Here is an 18,654-nt window from a genome sequence, read left to right as displayed (position 1 = left end):
TGTGTGTGCTGTGGGAATTGTTCATCTAAGCAATTGAGCAGAATTCTGCTTTCAGGGGAAGGATGTTAATACTAGCAGGGCAGGTTATGGCCCTAAGCAAGAGGAAAGGGGTTCAGGTCAAAGTTCTAACTCTGATAGAGTGATAGTGACAAACTTCTCGTTGCAAGGACGTGGAAAACCAAGACAAAGCACAATCATATAGGCCAAGCAAACTCGCTAGGGATTTAAAAACATTTATTTATTTTACTTTTTAATATGCTTTTTTATTGATTTCAGAGAGAAAAAGGAAGAGGGAGAGATAGAAACAATAATAAAAGAGAATCATAGATTGGCATACCCCCCAGTGGAGACAGTGTATGCAACCCAGGCGTGTACCCTGACTGGGAATCAAACTGTGACCTCCTGGTTCATAGGTTGACACTCAACCACTGAGCCACATCAGCTGGGCTCATTGATCTTTTGTATTGTTGTTTGTTTTTTGTCTCTATGTCATTTATTTCCACTCTGATCTCTACTATTTCTCTCCTACTCATGCAGGGATTTTTTTATTGTTCTTCTAATTATTTTAGTTGCAGGGTTTGATCATTTATTTGAGATTTTTCTTGTTTCTTGAGGTAGGCCTGTAATACTATGAACTTCCCTCTCAGAAATGCTTTTGTTGTGCCCCTTAGATTTTGGTTTGTTGTGTCTTCATTTTCATTAGTTTCCAGAAAATTTTTGATTTCTTCCTTGATATCATTAGTAGCCCATTCATTGTTTGATAACATGCTATTTAGCCTCCTGCTAAATTCCTAATATTTTGCTGTTTATGTGATGTTTGAAAGTTTTTGAGTGTTTTTAGTGTAGTTAATTTCTAGTTTCATGCCATTGTGCTCAAAGAAAATGCTTGATATGATTTTAATCCTCTTGAACTGGTAGATATTTATTTTGTGTCCTAATATGTGGTCTATATTTGACAATGTCTCATGTGCATTTGAGAAAAATGTATATGCTGCAGCTTTGGGGTAAATGTTTTATAAATGTCAATTAAATCCATCTGATCTAGTGTGTTCTTTAAGTCACACACAAATGGATTCTTACTCCCTCAGAGGTAGGACACAGTATGATCAGATGTTTTCAGTGGCTGACTCACTGGATTCACTTTTTCACAGGTCAATTAAAATCTGTGCTTAATCTAACCCTAACTAGGACCCTTGATTGAAATCAATTATTGGAAAATTACGTTACTGAAACTACTAATATTCTCAGAGAGTTAGTTTGCTTGTGTATGTGGTTTCTTTTAATCAGTGTCATATTGGCTATCACCAATGTAAGAGTAGATAAAAGGCACTTGAATTATTTGGTGGGATGGAGAAAATGCTGAGAGCAATTTAGTGATACCAGTTAACTTGCTACTTGACCAGAGAATGGGGGAGCCACTTTTCTTTGGGGAGAGGAAAGAGTATGGTGTGATCTCTGTGAGGTAAGATTTTTCTTAGAGATTAAGAAGAATTGAGAAGTTGTGAAACATTAGATTCACTGTCTAAGAAAAAAGTGGTCCTTTATCCAGTGCCATTTAAAAACAGAACACATCCATGGGGTAGCGAACACACAATACAATATAGAGATGATGTATTTTAGAATGGTACACCTGAAACCTATATAATTTTATTGAACCATGTCACACCAATAGATTAAATAAATAAATAAGTAAATAAACATTTAAAAATAGATAAATAAAAACAGGACAGTTTATCTATCTCCCATGGTTCAGATGTGAAGAGATAGTGATTAAATTGCTTCCTCCAGTAGAGCAATCTATAGTGTAAACTAGAACACTTGTGCATGCCCGGGGGAGACATGGTCACAAAAGAATTGCATGTGGGCAATCAACTATCCACTTGCTGCATTCAAGAAGCATCTATTGTGATTTTTTAACAATTAAATCCATTTAGGACATGATAAATATAGTTTAATATTAGCCTTTTTCTTACATGACTTTGTCTGTATGTTCTTTTTCCTCTGCACCATCTACTGCTAACTTATCATGTCTTTATGTATTTTATCTATTTTAATAGCCACTTTAAACTGTTATGGAAAAATAAGGGACATACTGAATAAAATAAATTTTGTTACAAAAGTTTAGAGGGCCTTTATAATTCTAAGAGTCATGCCAGGTCCAGGGAAATATAAAGAGCAGGGAACACTGAACTCAAGGTCTTCACAGTGATGAGCATGAACAGGTCAACTAGCCATAACAAAATAAAAATCCTTTGGGGGGACTAGAACTCCTGTGGGATCACAGAGCAGAAAGGCCCACTCTCTTAGGAAAGAATGGGAAAGGATGCAAGGAGAGCTCACAACAGAGTTGGTGGTAGCACACAATCTTGAAATACAAATCCTGCCAGCAAATCTGATTGGGGATGATGTGGGCAAAGATCGGGCGGGAGCTGGGGAAACGTGGTCTTCAAGGAACAACTTTGAGGTTGCCCTTCTTATTCCAGGAAACTGTCATTATTCCAGTCTAGTAAATTACTGACAAATGTCTGTCTTGACTAATATTTCCTTCTATGCCTTTGTTCTCACCACATGGCTAGTGATCACTGGTGTAATTTGACAGTTTCAGGAGATTGAATGGTTTCCAGATAATTCTGGTTAAAAAAAAAAAAAAAAAGTAACACAGCAGAAGTATCTTCAACAAAAGGAAAACACTCTATACTCTTTTTTAAGACTCTGACTGACACTACAAGGATAAAAATCTATCTCTCATTCTTCTCAACATCAGTGCAACAATGTCCTACTCAAGCACAAACCTTACAAATAAAGGGAGCCCCTTGCAAAAAAAATAATGGGTTATAGGGCATCATTACAAATACACTACATTGTTTAACCTTTGCAATTTACATTCTGTAAGCAAACATGGAGGGCCATGATAAAGAACAATCCGCAAGTTTACTTCAGAATGAGCTTAAGTGTGAGGGCTTTGGTGACGATGTGGGGCTTTGGTGACGATGTGAAGATACCCTTGGCCAGTAAGCCTAGCCAACTGCCTGGGACCTACCTTCCAGTGAGTCTTCCTTACTAAAGCAGCACTAGTAGTATTTTAGGTTTTTATTAATTGAGCACTCTCAATGCTAAGAGCTTGACCTGCCTTATCTCATTAAATTCTGACAATAATCATTCACATATTAGAAAACTAAGGTCTAAAAAGACTGAGTAAATGGCGTAAGGAGTCACAGCTTGGAAGCTCATTGGTGCTGCACCAACTTGATTATGGTTTGGTCTAATTCAGTGATTTTCAACCTTTTATATCTCATGGCACACTAATTACTAAATAATAATAAACTAATTAGTAATAAACTACTAAAATTTTGCAGCACACCAAAGAATATATTACATTTTTATTGATATGACAAAAAATAGATACAATTTTGATGCATTCACACCATACTGCTATTGTTGTGTTGGATGTTGTCATTTTTTTATTTGATAATCTAAGGCAGGGGTCCTCAAACTGCGGCCCGGGGGCCACATGCGGCCCGCCGAGGACATTTATCCGGCCCGCCGGGTGCTGCTGCCTGTCCTGCTTAGCAGCCGACTCGTCCTGGGCCCACAGTGCGCATAGGAATTTGTTCATAGTTTTTTTTTAAACTATAGTCCGGCCCTCCAACGGTCTGAGGGACAGTGAACTGGCCCCCTGTTTTAAAAGTTTGAGGACCCCTGATAGGGAACAGAGGTCAGTGCCCCTGACCAAAGTCAGGAATTGCATGCTTTAAAAATTCTTGTGGCACACCAGTTGAAAATTGCTGGTCTAATTCATAATTATATACATGACTATGTCAATTCTAAGTAGATTTTAATCTCAATAATATTGTAAGATGTTGTCAGTCCTCGTAAACTATGTGCAAACTGAGGAAATGGGCTCCAGCAGCAGCCTTTCTTTTTTGGAGATTTTACAAAGGACTGTGGACAAAGCATGCAGGATGGTGGTCACATTACTGAGATCCTCCCCAAAATTCTCAGAGAACCAGAGTGACTGTAAGGTGGGTGAGCTGTTCATACTTCCTGGGGTAAAGGCTTTGCCTTTGTTCCTGAGAGGATGACTGGTTTCCAGGCAATGCCATAGTATATATGTTTTCAGAATGGCACAGTGACAAACATTTTTTATAAAAAATAAGATGTATGGCTTGGCTGGCGAGGCTCAGTGGTTGAACATCGACCTATGAACCAGGAGGTCACAGTTCAATTCCCAGTTGGTCAGGGCACATGCCCAGATTGTGGGCTCGATCCCAGTAGGGGGCATGCAGGAGGCAGCCAATCAATGATTTTCTCTCATCATTGATATTTCTATCTCTCTCCCTTCCTCTCTGAAGTCAATAAAAATATATTTTTTAAAAATAAAATGTACGGCACCAATAATGTGATGAGATGCTTTCTGAAGTCTGCCATTTCTGTCTGTAGTAATCCCATAGTTACCACCAGTGAGATCAGAGGAATTCCTAACAAGAGACTCAAAAAAGCAGGCTATGGGAGCCAGTAAGGACTCAGAATGAAGACAATGGGCTTTATCGGGTTAATTGACTTTTTCCAAGTGCCCTGGTCTTGGAAGATGGAAAAAATACAAGCCTAACTTTCTGCTAAATAGACTTATATAATGTAAAGAATAGACTGCTGCTGGGGTCTGATCCTCATGGCTGGTAAAACAAAAAGTCAATCACTTGCATGTGATTGGTGTGTAAGTTACAGTCCCTGGGATCTAAAATGCATGATTCAACCCACACTCATTTTTAGAACTTAATCTTCTTTTCTTAAAAACAAAAGTGTTATTAGTTGTAGAATAATGTGTACTTTAATTGTCATGAACTCCCAAAAAGGCCATCTAAATCCCAATGTTAGTATACTTTGGTGAAGTTAAAATTCCCCTGCTTGTTTCAAAAATGAATCCACTGTAGAAATGTTATATGATGCTCTCTCCCCACGTTGTAAAAGCTATCTGTATCCAAAACAATCATGATACTGCTCTGAACAGCTCAGTTCATTTTAAGTACTCAATATTGTAAACAATAAAAACATGAGTTTTTTATTCTCAACAGAGGCAGTGTTGTTGTTGTTTTTTAATATTTTTTATGGATTTTAGAGAGAAAGGAAGGGAGGGGAGAGATAAAGAGATAGAAACACCAATGAGAGAGAAACATAGATTGGCTACCTCCTACACACCCCATACTGGGGATTGAGCCTGCAAGCCGGATTTATGCCCTGTTCAGGAATCCAACCAGTAATCTCTTTGTTCATGGGTCGACACTCAACCACTGAGCCACACTGGCCAGGCCAGAGGCAGTGTTTTTGACAATAACATTGTCTCTGAGGGATTGAGATTGGATTTTATCAAAAACGATGGTGACTGAAGATATCGATAGAAATTTTGTAAAAATTCCAGATGGCCTGGAGATATTATGTGGAGTGAGAGAGAGTAAATGGAGGAGGAATGACCATCTCACCCAGCAGGGGCCACCTCTGATTCTAGGCTGTGTGTAGGGTCTTGAGTGCTGCAGGAATCACTAAAATGTTTAGCGATAATAACCATCATTTACTCTAACAAAGGGTAAAATTGGATCCAATTGAATTGATGCTGGAAAACTCAAGAGGTGGTACTTTGGTTGGGAGCAGACATCCTTCAGGACCATTCTGCACATATGCAGGCCTTTTAATACCAAGCAGGTTGGAGGGAGCTGGGAGAAGTAGGCTCCAGCCAGTTGGAAATGCACAGCCCCTTGATGAGCTCACATTTTCACTCTTGCCTTCTCTATGTGAACCCAGAGCCACAGCATTTGTCCGGAGAAAAATGCTCTTGTGTTTCAAACCTTCCTAGGGGGCTGCTCACTCGCAGCTCCTTTCTCCCAGAATATCCTCCATTTCCTGTGAAGACAGTGACCTTGTGGCTGGGATCTTCTGCCCCTGCTGATTGTCTGCTTATCCCCACAGAATCTGTACCAGAACAGGTTTTTAGGCCTGGCCGCCATGGCATCTCCATCTAGAAACAACCAGAACAGGCGCCGCTGCAAGGAGCCACTTCGCCACAGCTACAACCCCAGCCAGTTCCACAGCATGGCCATCAGGACCGGCCCCCATGGCACCGTCACCATCCCCCGCTCCACCAGCGACACTGACCTGGTTACCTCTGACAGCCGCTCCACGCTCATGGTCAGCAGCTCCTACTACTCCATAGGGCACTCCCAGGACCTAGTGATCCACTGGGACATAAAGGAGGAAGTGGATGCTGGAGACTGGATAGGCATGTATCTCATCGGTGAGTAGAATAGCAATTAGCCAGACTGGCTAACAGTGTGCAGCAGATATAACATCTTAGGAATGTGGTTTGGGCATTCAACAAGCATATTGTTCATATTTCACTCCTCTGCAGGCTTTAATATTTCAATAAACTCTATAATTTAATTAAAACTCACAATTCGCAATCAAATGTGTTATGCACCAAATTCTAACACACTGAAAACCACACACTAGCTTCTTTTGCCATCTCTATTCCATAGAAGATCATGAGATAGCAGGGTAAAGAGTGGTTGAACACAAACATTGTTACCACTTGTACATCTACGTGGGGCTAATTTCACTTTTGTTTTCAACAGAATCATAGGCCTCTTTTTACCGCTCCTTCAATATTCTTTCTGCTTTATAATACTGCTTTCACTGTAGACAGTGCACACAAACACCAGGGACTAAAGAACAGAATGATGACTGAAAGGAAAATGGCTGCACCGATTTGTACTGCTGGAGAACATGAACCTCACAAATTGTAAATTATGGAAATGAAGTTTCATAAAAAGCATGTTTCATCTGTTTTCCATGATAGAACCAGGTGTGGTGAGAATTGACCATTTACACTACAAAGTGAAAGGGGCCACTGGAGTCAGCAAGCTCAGCAGAGGCCAGGCCTTTTGCATTCAGTCTCTGCAGTGAAGCATTTACACATTCAGACACACAGATTTAACATCATCAAATATCAGAGAGACTAATGGTTGTTATGAGTCTTTTATAACCGAGGCTGTTTCTATGATAAAATATAGGGATTCTTATCTGTCCAGGTGTCAGAGAAATGTTCTTTTGTTCTCTTAAAGGTTTTGTAACCAGTTTGGTTAGTGTAGTTACAATACACACAATATTATAATGATTCAGGAACATCATTTTTGAGATTTTTACATAAACAGTGGTTACTAACTTAACTGAACTTCCAAACAGGTGACATTTAAATTTGCTTTAAAAAATAGTCCCTGATTAAAAGTGTTTGGATAACATTGATCTAGAGCAAATATTGTAAAATAATAGCCCATAAAGCATATTTTGTTTAGTCCATTTTGTTTTAAATTTGATTAGTTATTAACACTTAAAAATGCAGAGATTTCCCATTAAAATTAAAATTCTAACCTTCCTTCACAAAAGCCCTCAATTAGGCAGCCTGAGCCTGTAGCTTTAGTCAGCTGGAGTTAAGCATTAGCTTCCCCATTGAGACTGTCCTGCGTCCATCTATTTTGCCGTAGTCCCCCTTCTACCCATCCCTACTTGAATTATGAATCTTACTTGTTTAGAACCTTAGACAATTAGGTTTTTAGTCTGAATCTAGTTTTAAATCAGCTCTTCATAGCTGTACCTTCCTGCAGTGGTGGATGTCAACGCCATTCATTTTCCAGTCAGGAAATAAAAGAGAAGCAAGCGGGGTAATAGGGGCATTTGAGGAACATTCAACCATGTGAGGGAATTGATGGATTTGGAGGTCAGCCCTAGATCTGGGCTAGGAGTGGAGACTTGGGGTAATTGGCACCCTGAGAGTAGATACTTATGTATTGTGTGTAGAAAGAGAACACGAGAAAGCCACTGTCAAAGGGAGAGACAAAGGAGTAACTCAAAAAGGGGATGGAGGAGTTGGAGAGGTGGGACAAAAATTAGGAGCCCACAACATAGAAGAGAGACTTCAGAAGGAAGGGTGGTCAGCACTATTAACCTGTCATGAAGTTCTGTGAATGAATTAGATCTGGCCTTAACATGACATTCTTACTGAGACAAAAGTAAACACAGCTCATCATCTTAATTTGACAGTTTGTTCTTTTTCCTGGTAGCTGTACATAGGTAACTTTGAAGTTATTTTTTTATTAAATTTTTTTTTAATGTTGACATTATTGCAGTCCCCTTCCCTACCCCTTTGCCCACCTCTGGATCCAGAAGCATGAATATATAGAACAGACTGGTTTGTGCCCAAGGGGCAGGAGATGGGTGTGATTGGATAAAGAAGGTAAAAGAAATAGCTAAAGCCGAAACCGGTTTGGCTCAGTGGATAGAGCGTCGGCCTGTGGACTGAAGGGTCCCGGGTTCGATTCCGGTCAAGGGCATGTACCTTGGTTGCGGGCACATCCCCAGTGGGAGGTGTGCAGGAGGCAGCTGATCGATGTTTCTCTCTCATCAATGTTTCTAGCTCTCTATCCCTCTCCCTTCCTCTCTGTAAAATATCAATAAAATATATTAAAAAAAAAAAAGAAATAGCTAAAGAACATATATGCATAACCCATGAACACAGACAATAATATGAAGTTATTTAATGCAAAATGACAACACTTTTGGTGGCATAACAATTCAAAAATAATTTCCCAACCCAAAATTAACTGTGAATCATAAAAATTCATAATTTGTAGATCCTTAGTAATTCATATGCTTGATTTTACATTCCAATATTAAACTAATATTTAACATATTAAAAAACTTCTTAGGATCATCAATTTTTAAAAGCAGACATTTCCTTGACTCTGTTAAGTCCTTATTAAAATGACTTAACACCCTGACCAATGTGGCTCAGTTGGTTGGAGCATAGATCCATACACCTAAAGGTTGCAGGTGCCTGGTCAGGGCACATACCTAGGTGGCAGATTCAGTCCCCAGTTGGCGTGCACATGACAGGCAACCAATTGATATCTCTCTCTCTCTCTCTCTCTCTCTCTCTCCCCTCCCTCCCTTCTTTTCTCTAAAAAAGAAAAATCAATAAACATATCCTTGGCTGAGGATTTTAAAAAATGACTTAACAAGGGGGAGGATCTAAAATGACAGGGGAATAGGGGGACATTACACTCATCTCCTCCCAGGACCAAACTGGAATTACAACTAAAATATAGAGAGTGCAACCTGAATAATTAACTGAAGACTAGCTCAAGAGAAATATTATAATCAAGGATTTACAGAAGAAGCCACATCAAGACTGGTAGGAAGGGCAGAATGCAAAAATGGCTGGCCCTACTCCCACAGGAAGTGGCTAAGATTCCAGAAGGATATCTCAGCTGTGGCGGCGAGGGTCCCCCTTAGAAGCATGGGGTCTCAAACCCAAGCCAACTCCCAAGCCTAGAGCACAGAGCTTGAAAGGGATGCCCATTTAACACTTGGCTATGAAAATCAGCGGAGATTGTGTCTGCCAGGGACAGAGAGGAGTCTGCTAGAGACACAAGCACACTCAATCAATGCACAAAATCTTGTTCACAGCCACTCACCCTGGGCTCCAGCAGAGGGAGGGCAGAGTAGACGAGTCAGTGAGGAGACACTAGGATTTGTGGCTCTGCGGAGAGAGTTGAAGTGACAGCTGCTATGATAGCTATAGTGAATCTTGCTCCCACATCATAGATGCCATATTTTTTGGGTGGAGCACTCCCCTCCATATAGGCATCAGCCTGGGAGAAATTAATAGCCCTACCTTCTGGACTCCCTTTCGCCCCTCTCTGTGGAGCTCACACACTGCTGAGGAGTCAGCTGCCTGAGCCAGGGAATAGAAGTCTGAGAAGACTCAGGGGGTGTTGGTGACTGAGTTGAGTGGCTTTAGGGTGGAGGCCATTCCCCACTTTCCTGTGAACATAACTGGCACCTCCCTTTCAAGACAGATCCACTAGACCCACACTCCAGACTCTTGGTGGCTCCTCCCTTCTAAGCTCTGGGCAGATTCTGAGACAGACTGAGTTGTGTGGCTCTGGGATGGGTACACCCCTCCCACCATCCCTCAAGACTGACTGGCACCTCCCCTTCATGGGAAATCCACTAGCCCCATTCTCAAAAACTCTTGGTGATCCTGCCCTGCTGAGATTAGGCTCCTGGCAGAATCTGGGACAAACTCAGGTGTGTGGATCTAGGACGGGCCTCATTTTCCCCCTGTATGCCTGAGTGGTGCACAGCCCTCCCTTTACACAGCTTAATCTTGGTTTGTTTGGGTCTGATAAACCCTGCTGGCCTCACCCTGACAACTCCCTGAGATACTGCCCCACCACAAAGGTGTGTGAGCACCCAGAAGGTGGCAGCTAGATTCAGGAACATTTGCTGAGTGGCCTCAGACCCAGCACTGGCACTGAGTTTGAACTTGTATCAATCTGGTAAACACCACTCACCCCCCTCTGATGACTCACTGAGTCACCACTCCATGCAACTCAAGTACCACCAGAAGCTCTTCTAGTGACTGAGTCTAACAGGCAACTGACAGGTAAAGGCAGTTGGGAAAGGATTTCCGGGTGCCTTGAGACTTTCAGTGGCCTGTCTCTAGGCCTGGTGCTGGTAAAAGCCAGCCTTGATACACAGCTCAATCCTTCCCATGCATACCAGGGCCAGCAGAGGCAGCCACAAACTGTGGATTACTTTGCAGCTCCAAGCAGGTTGCTCAAGGCCAGTCACAGGGTGTGCCTGCCATTGGCATGCACCAGTCTCTCCCAAGAGGCCACAAAACCAACACACCCAGTAGCCAGCTTCAGACAACATCAGAGCAGGATCCAATAAATTTCACAAATAGTATATCCAAAGGGATATCTCAGCAGGCACCACACCCTGCTGAGGCAAATTTTGCTTTGTGTGGTCAATACCTCCACAGCAGCTCATACACTGTGGTGCAAGATGATCCTCACAGTCAGCCAATCTGAGTGAAAACTCCATACACAAACAGGCCAATAGTAATTAGGACTCAATTACAATAGGAGGGCTTACATAATCCACACAAGGGGCAGCCCTGGAGCACCCAGATCAGGTAATCAAGGAGACTGTACCACGAGGTCCCACAGGACACATACTACATATGACACACTATCAAGACTGAGAGTCAGAGAAGATCTACCTAGTACATAGAAACAAACACAAAAAGGCAGCCAAAATGGAGAGACAAAAAACAAAACAAAACATGCCTCAAGTGAAAGAATAAGAGAAAAAGAGCTAAATGAAATGAAGGCAAGCAATTTATCAGATATAGGTTGTTTTTTAAAAATGGGTATAAGATCACTCAAGGAACTTAGTGGTAACTACAACAGCATGAAAAGGACATAAGAGCCATAAAAAAGAACCAGTCAGAAATGAGGAATACAGTATCTGAAATGAAGAATACACCAGAAGGAATAAACAGTTTGTTGGATGAAGCACAGGATCAAATCAGTAATTTGGAATACAGGTAGCAGAAAACATTGAATCAGAGCAGCAAAAAGAAAAAAAAAAATTTAATGAGGATAATTTAAAGAACTGTTGGGACAGCATTCACATAACAACATCATAGAGATACCAGAGGAGAAGAGAGAGAGAGCAAGGGATCAAGAACCTATTTGAAGAAATAATGACTGAAAACTTTCCTAACTTGGTCAAGGAAAATTGCACACTAGCCCAGGAAGCACAGAGAGTCCTAAACAAGAGGAATGGAAAGAGGCTTACACCAAGACATATCATAATTAAAATGCCAAAGGTTAAAGACAGAGAATCTTAAAAGCAGCAATACAAAAGCAATTAGTTATCTATACAGGAGTTACCATAACACTACCAGCTCATTTCTCAACAGAAACATTTAGACAAGAGGCTTGGCATGAAATATTTGAAGTATTGAAAAGCAAGGGCCTACAACTAAAACTACTCTCCCCAGCAAGGCTATCACTTAAAATTTAAAAAGAAATAAGAAGCTTCCCAGACAAGAAAAAGCTAAAGAAGATTATTACCACAAAACCAGTATTACAATGGTTTGGAACTCCACAGAATGGGGCAAGAGGGAGTCCAGAAGGTAGGGCTATTAATTTCCCCCAGGCTAATGCCTATATGTAGTGGAGTACTCCACCCCCCAAAAAAATGGCATCTATGATGTGGAAGTAAGACAAAATGTTAAAGGATTTCACTGATGAAGAAGGAGAAGGAGGAGGACAAGAAGGAGGAGGAGGAGGTGGAGGAGGAGGAGGAGGAGGAGGAGGAGGAGGAGGAGGAGGAGGAGGAGGAGGAGGAGGAGGAGGAGAAGAAGAAGAAGAAGAAGAAGAAGAAGAAGAAGAAGAAGAAGAAGAAGAAGAAGGAGAAGAAGAAGGAAGTTATAAAGAATAAAATGGCAATAAAGAAATATTTATCAATAATCATTTTAATGTAAATGGCTTATATGTGCCAATCAAAAAACATGGTGTAGCTCAGGTGTCCTCAAACTACGGCCCACAGGCCACATGCGGCCCGCTGAGGACATTTATCTGGCCCACCGGGTGCCGCTGCCTGTCCTGCTTAGCAGCCGACTTGTCCCGGGCCCGCAGTGCACATAGGAATTTGTTCATAGTTTTTTTTTAAACTATAGTCCGACTCTCCAAAGGTCTGAGGGACAGTGAACTGGCCCCCTGTTTAAAAAGTTTGAGGACCCCTGGAGCTTAATGGATAAGGAAACAAGATATATATATATATATATATATATATATATATATATATATATGCTTTTTACAAGAGACCAACCTCAGAACAAAAGATTCACACACAAAGAAAAAGTAAAAGGATGGAAAAAGATATTTTATGTAAAAGGAAAGGATTAAAAACTGGAATACCAATAATTATATCAGACAAATAGACTTTAATACAAAGGCTATGTAATTAGAGAAGAAGAAGGACACTGCATAATGATAAAGGGAGCAATCCAACAAGAGGATATAACTCTAGTAAACATGTATGCACCCAACATAGGAGCACCTAAATATATAAAGCAAATTTTGATGGACATAAAGAGAGAGACTGACAGTAGTACAATCATATTAGGTGATTTTAACACCTGTTGACTTCAATGGATAGATCTTCCAGACAGAAAATTAACAAGAACAACCTTAAATTGCACACTAGATCGAATGGATTTAATTTATATCTTCAGAGCATTTCACCCCAAAGCAGCAGAACATACATGCTTTTCAAGTGCACATGGAACATTTTCTATGATGGATCACATGTTAGGACTCAAAACAAGTCTTAATAAATTGAAGAAGATTGAAATCATATCAAGAATCTTCTCTGACCATACGGGTAAGAAACTAGAAATTAATCACAAGAAAAAAAAACTAAAAAATGCATAAAACATGGAGGCTACATAACATGTTACTAAACAATGAATGGGTTAACTCTGAGATCAAGAAAGAAATAAAAATGTACCTTGAAACAAATGAAAATGAGAACCAACAACCCTAAAACTATGAATCACAGCAAAAGCAGTCCTAAGAGGAAAATTTATAGCATTACGGTCCTACCTCAAGAAACAATAAAGAAAAATCTCAAGTAAACAATCTAACTGTACACTAAAGGAACTGGAAAAAGAGAAACAACAAAGGCCAAAGTGAGTAGAAGGAGGAAATAATAAAGACCAGCATGATGAAAGCCTGGGGTGTAGGGGGGAAGACTGAATATGATGTTGGCTGTGGTTTTTTATTTATGGTCTTTATTACACTGAGGTATGATCTCTCTAATCCCGCTTTGTTGACATTTTTTATCAAAAATGGCTTCTGGATTTTGTTGAATGCTTTTTCTGCATCTATTGATATGAACATATGATTTTTATCTTTCATTTTGTTTATGTGATATATCACATTAATCGATTTGCAAATATTAAACCACCTTTGCATCCCTGGGATAAATCCAACTTGGTCTTGGTGAATAAAATTTTTAATATATTTCTGGATCCTATTTGCTTATATTTTGTTGAGGATCTTGCCATGTATTTTCAAGGGATATTGGCATGTAATTTTCTTTCTTTGTAGTGTCTTTATTTGGTTTTGGAATTAGGATAATGCTGGCCTCATAAGAAGAGCTTGGAAGTCTTCCCTCCTCTTGAGTTTTTTTGAATAACTTGTGGAGGATTGGTGTTAGCTCTTCTTTGAGTATTTGGTAAAACTTCCCTGTGAAGCCATCCAGTCCACAACTTATGTCTGCTGGAAGTTTTTTGATTACTGCTTCAATTTTGTAAGTTGTTATTGGTCTATTTGGGTTTTCTTTTTAAAAAAATATATTTTATTGATTTTTTACAGAGAGGGATAGAGAGTTAGAAACATCGATCAGCTGCCTCCTGCACACTCCCCACTGGGTATGTGCCCGCAACCAAGGTACATGCCCCTGACTGGAATTGAACCCGGGACCCTTGAGTCCACAGGCTGACGCTCTATTCACTGAGCCAAACCAGTTAGGGCTATTCAGGTTTTCTGATTCTTCCTGATTGGGTTTTGGAAGAGTATATGTTCCTAGGAATTTGTCCATTTTGCCCAGGTTGTCCAATTTGTTGATTGTAATATTTTCTTACGATCCTTTGTATTTTTGAAGTTGTTGCTTCACCTCTTTTGTTTCTAATGTTATTTATTTGTGTCCTCTTTCTTTGTCTATTGATAATCTGCCGAGAGGTTTATCATTCTTGTTTATCTTTTCAAAGAACCAGCTCTTGGTTTCATTGATCTTTTGTATTTTTTTTTAATCTCTATGTCATTTATTTCTGCTCTGATATTTATTATAACCTTCCTTTTACCTACTCTGGGCTTTTTCTCTTGGTCTTGTAATTCTTTTAGTTATAGGGTTAGATAGTTTATTAGAGATTTTTCTTGTTTCTTGAGGTAGGCCTGTAATGCTATGAATTTCCCTATCAGGTCTGCTTTTGCTGTAATCCATAGATTTGGGGTTGTTTTGTGTTCATTTTAATTTTTTCCCAGGAAGTTTTTCATTTCTTCCTTGATCTCATTGGTAGCCCATTCATTGTTTAATAATGTGCTATTTAGCCTCCATGTGTTTGAAAGATTTTTTTGAGTGTTTTTAGTGTAGATGATTTCTAGTTTCATGCCATTATGAGCTGAAGAGATGTCTGATATGATTTCAATCTTCTTGAACTTGTAGAGACTTATTTTGTATCCTAACATGTGGTCTATTTTTGAGAATGTTCCATGTGCACTTGAAAAGAATGTGTATTATACATCTTTTGGGTGAAATGTTCTGTAAATATCAATTCAATCCATCTGATGTACTGTGTCATTTAGAGTCAATGTTTTCTTGTTGGTTTTTCATCTGGAAGATGTATCCAGTGATGTCTATTGAGTGTTAATGTCCCCAACTTAATGTATTGCTGTCAATCTTTCCCATAAAGTACTCCAAGAGCTTTTTTATATATTTAAGTGCTTCTATATTGGGTGTATATATTTTTTAAGCATTATGTACTTTTGTTATATCAATCCCTTTAGTATTATGTAGTGGCCTTCCTTGTCTCTTGTTATGGCCTTTGCATTGAAGTCTATTTTGTCAGATCTAAATATTGCTACCCTTGCATTTTTTCATTTCCATTTGCATGGAACATTTTTTCCATCCCTTTACTTTTATCAGGTGTGAGTCTTTTGTTCTGAGGTGGCTCTATTGTAGACAACATATATTGGGTCATGTTTTCTTATCCATTCAGCTACCCTATTCTTTTGATTGGAGCATTCAATCCATTTACATTTAAGGCTATTATTATTAGGTACTTATTTATTGCCATGGTGCTCCAGGCTAGGGAGCCAGACATAGGGTTGAAACACCACGTTCATAAGGGGGGACCTTTGCAGCTGAGATATCTTTTCAAGTTCTCAGCCACCACAAGTGGGTGCGGGACCAGGCCTTTTAACGTCTCCACCCTTCCTACCAGTTTTGAGGTGGCTTCTGTAAATCCTTGGTTATAAGACTTACGTTCAGCTAATCTTCAGTTAGTTATTCAGGTTAATTGTTCTATAATTTAGTTGTATTTCCAGTTCGAACCTGGGAGGAGATGAGTGAAACTTCCACCTACTCTATTGCCATCTTTTTCCCACCTAGGAGGAAGATTTCCACACTGAGATTTCATGCATGTAAGAGTTTTCAAAAGTAAAATAAACTACCATAAAAGCAATTATAGTTTTGTTTTTGTAGTTGTTCAAGAACCAGCTAGATGATAATTTACCAAGAGTATTGTGAAATGAGAAGAGATTTCTACATTAAAAAGGGGTTTGTCCAGAGGTTACCTCTGGATACTGATTCTGTGATTCTCTGTGAGTTCTCTGATTCTATGATTCCAGATGCTTTTATGTCCATTGTTCTGGAGATGGCATTAATACCTTTGCTCTTTTATTCCCATATATATGCTATTGGCTGATATGTTTCTCTACTCTCTTTCTTTCTTGGGAATATAGATGAGGTATTGTCGGAAAACTTTCTGGACTATAAGAACCGTGGAGTCAATGGTTCTCATCGGGGCCAGATCATCTGGAAGATTGATGCCAGCTCTTACTTTGTGGAACGTGAGTACTTTTCCCATTTCTGTTGTCCAGGATGAAGCAGAATTCAACTGCTTTGTTCTTTGTACTGTTGTATTGCCTGCACTTAGAAAGATGCCATGTGAAAGGGAGACATAGATTTGATGAGATGCTTAAAAATATTGAGTAATATACAACAGTTGGGTAACACCCATACAAAATAACCCAGAGGGCCACTCCTTTAATTTCAAGGAAAATTTTTGTTCACATTCATTCATCAGCCTCTGGACTCAGGACCTGATGGCTCACATCCCTTAATTTTTGCTCCATGACTCCTCTAGCTGCGCTTCAACTTAGTGATAGTTGCCCCTTCTGTATCCTCTCATCCAGTTTTGGCTTTGCTTGACCCAACCCTTCAGTGCTCCTTGCTGCCAACCTGTTTCTTTGATTTCTGATCTACTGACATTTCTGAATGTGTAAACTTGTCATCATGTATCTTATTTTCCAAAATTTTCTGCTTTCTTTGAAAATAAATCATTTTCACAGTTATGGAAGGATGTTTTTCATAGGATCCCATACTGGTATATTTCCCATTGCATGAGGGTCTACCTATATGGGTCTTGTGTTTGCCAGATGAAGTAATGCACAGATTACCTTTAATCTACAACTCCTTTCCCCTATTTGGATAATGAGAGTGCTAACTATACAAATCCATTCATGCATTATCTTGTTCATAGTTGGTATTCATTCCCTATAACACTTCTGAAGGAAATGAGTAGTTTATTCTTCCAACTGCCCAGTGCTCAGAGGAAATGGTACATGGCCAGGAATCTAAAGTTACCTGTTATCATTTGATTGTGGTTCAAGATATACTACATTCTCTAGCATTCTTTGCTTCCATTTATATTTACTCTTATTTTCATTCATTCATTCAATGAACATTTTGTGAGACCTATTATATTCTAAAGACTAGAGATCTGATGATAAAAGGCCTGTGTCTGCCCTCTAGAAACTTATGGTGTCTCTGCTTCTAGAAAGGACACAATCCCTCCCCGCTTTTTTGCATTTGCACATGCAGAAAGAGGTAGACTGTCAAGAGATTTGATACTATCAGATGTAGAGAGGACATGATTTTATGGGATGTGGTCGCTGGCCCTGGATTTTGAGTTAGACATAATGAAATTCCCAGTAAGATATTTCCTTGTATTAATACTTACCTCCCTGACTCTAGTTTTTCTCCTCTCTAATTCATCTTGCACACTGGTACCAGATAAATGCCTTTAACCCAATTCTACTACCATCTGCCCAAAAGCCTCATGGCTCTGCTTTCTTATTGCATCAGCTGAAACTTCTCTGCCTAGCTGCCAAGCCCCAAGAAAATGTACCCTCCTCCCTCAACCCTACTTCTATATGTTTTAATAATACCAGTATCTTCCCTTATTCCACAGATACCATCATTGATTACAAAGAAGGTGGGTGGGTTTGTTTGGGGATAAAGATAGGCCTCAGCTAATGGTACCCAATAGGGATTCCCAAATGCCAGTAAGAGCAAAAAGGGTAAAAACTTCATTAGCCATGAATATTAGACATAATAGTTGACTATATGCCCCAGTCTACATTCAAAGTTTAGTGGAAGAGTCCTTCCTTATTACATACCTATTTTTCTTTTGCGGGAGTTTTAACTAATTGAGAAATAGACAAATTTAGGGTTAAAATACAGTATCAGTGCAAAATGGTACAAGCATGAGCAAAACTTTCAACTTTTTATCTTTCTAGAGCAAGGAAATAAATATAAAGGATAATGTTAGCTCTCATGACTGTTTCTTCATTCTGCATGTGTCAATGTGTAAAAGGTGAATTTGTATATAAGTTAATCTATCAATAGTGCTATCTTTTCAAGGCAGTTTTTACAAGTTTTCTGTGACATACAGAACATTTCCTATATATTTATCTCAAATAAAAAATCATTTAAAATAATTATCTTCACCACCAACATGAAGATACACCTTAAATATCATTAGAAAAATATAATTAAAATAAGTTCTGTAAAATATATAAAATATTGTCATAATTGAGTGAATATATACAAACTTGTTATGTAGCAATGTCCTATAATAAACAAATGGCTTGCCAATTCATATTTAACATAACTAAAAGT

At 39.3% G+C, this 18,654-nt stretch overlaps 1 protein-coding gene across 8 annotated transcripts in view; it reads left to right on the top strand.

The window, feature by feature from the left end:
- HECW1 (HECT, C2 and WW domain containing E3 ubiquitin protein ligase 1) overlaps positions 1–18,654 on the top strand; it is a 156,840-nt gene that overhangs the window by 50,613 nt on the left and 87,573 nt on the right. For 6 of the 8 annotated variants that reach the window (XM_080666300.1, XM_080666296.1, XM_080666297.1 and 3 more), the window contains 2 exons: positions 5,962–6,286; positions 16,434–16,541. In XM_080666300.1, the coding sequence (XP_080522426.1) occupies positions 5,962–6,286; positions 16,434–16,541 (433 nt within the window). The remainder of the gene's footprint in view (positions 1–5,961; positions 6,287–16,433; positions 16,542–18,654) is intronic. The other 2 variants (XM_080666302.1, XM_080666303.1) reach the window with 1 other exon arrangement.

Source organism: Plecotus auritus (genome assembly GCF_963455305.1).
Source record: "Plecotus auritus genome assembly, chromosome: 4".
Lineage (NCBI taxonomy): Eukaryota > Metazoa > Chordata > Mammalia > Chiroptera > Vespertilionidae > Plecotus > Plecotus auritus.
Note: the sequence above shows the minus strand (reverse complement) of the source record. Positions and strands in the feature narration are given on the sequence as shown.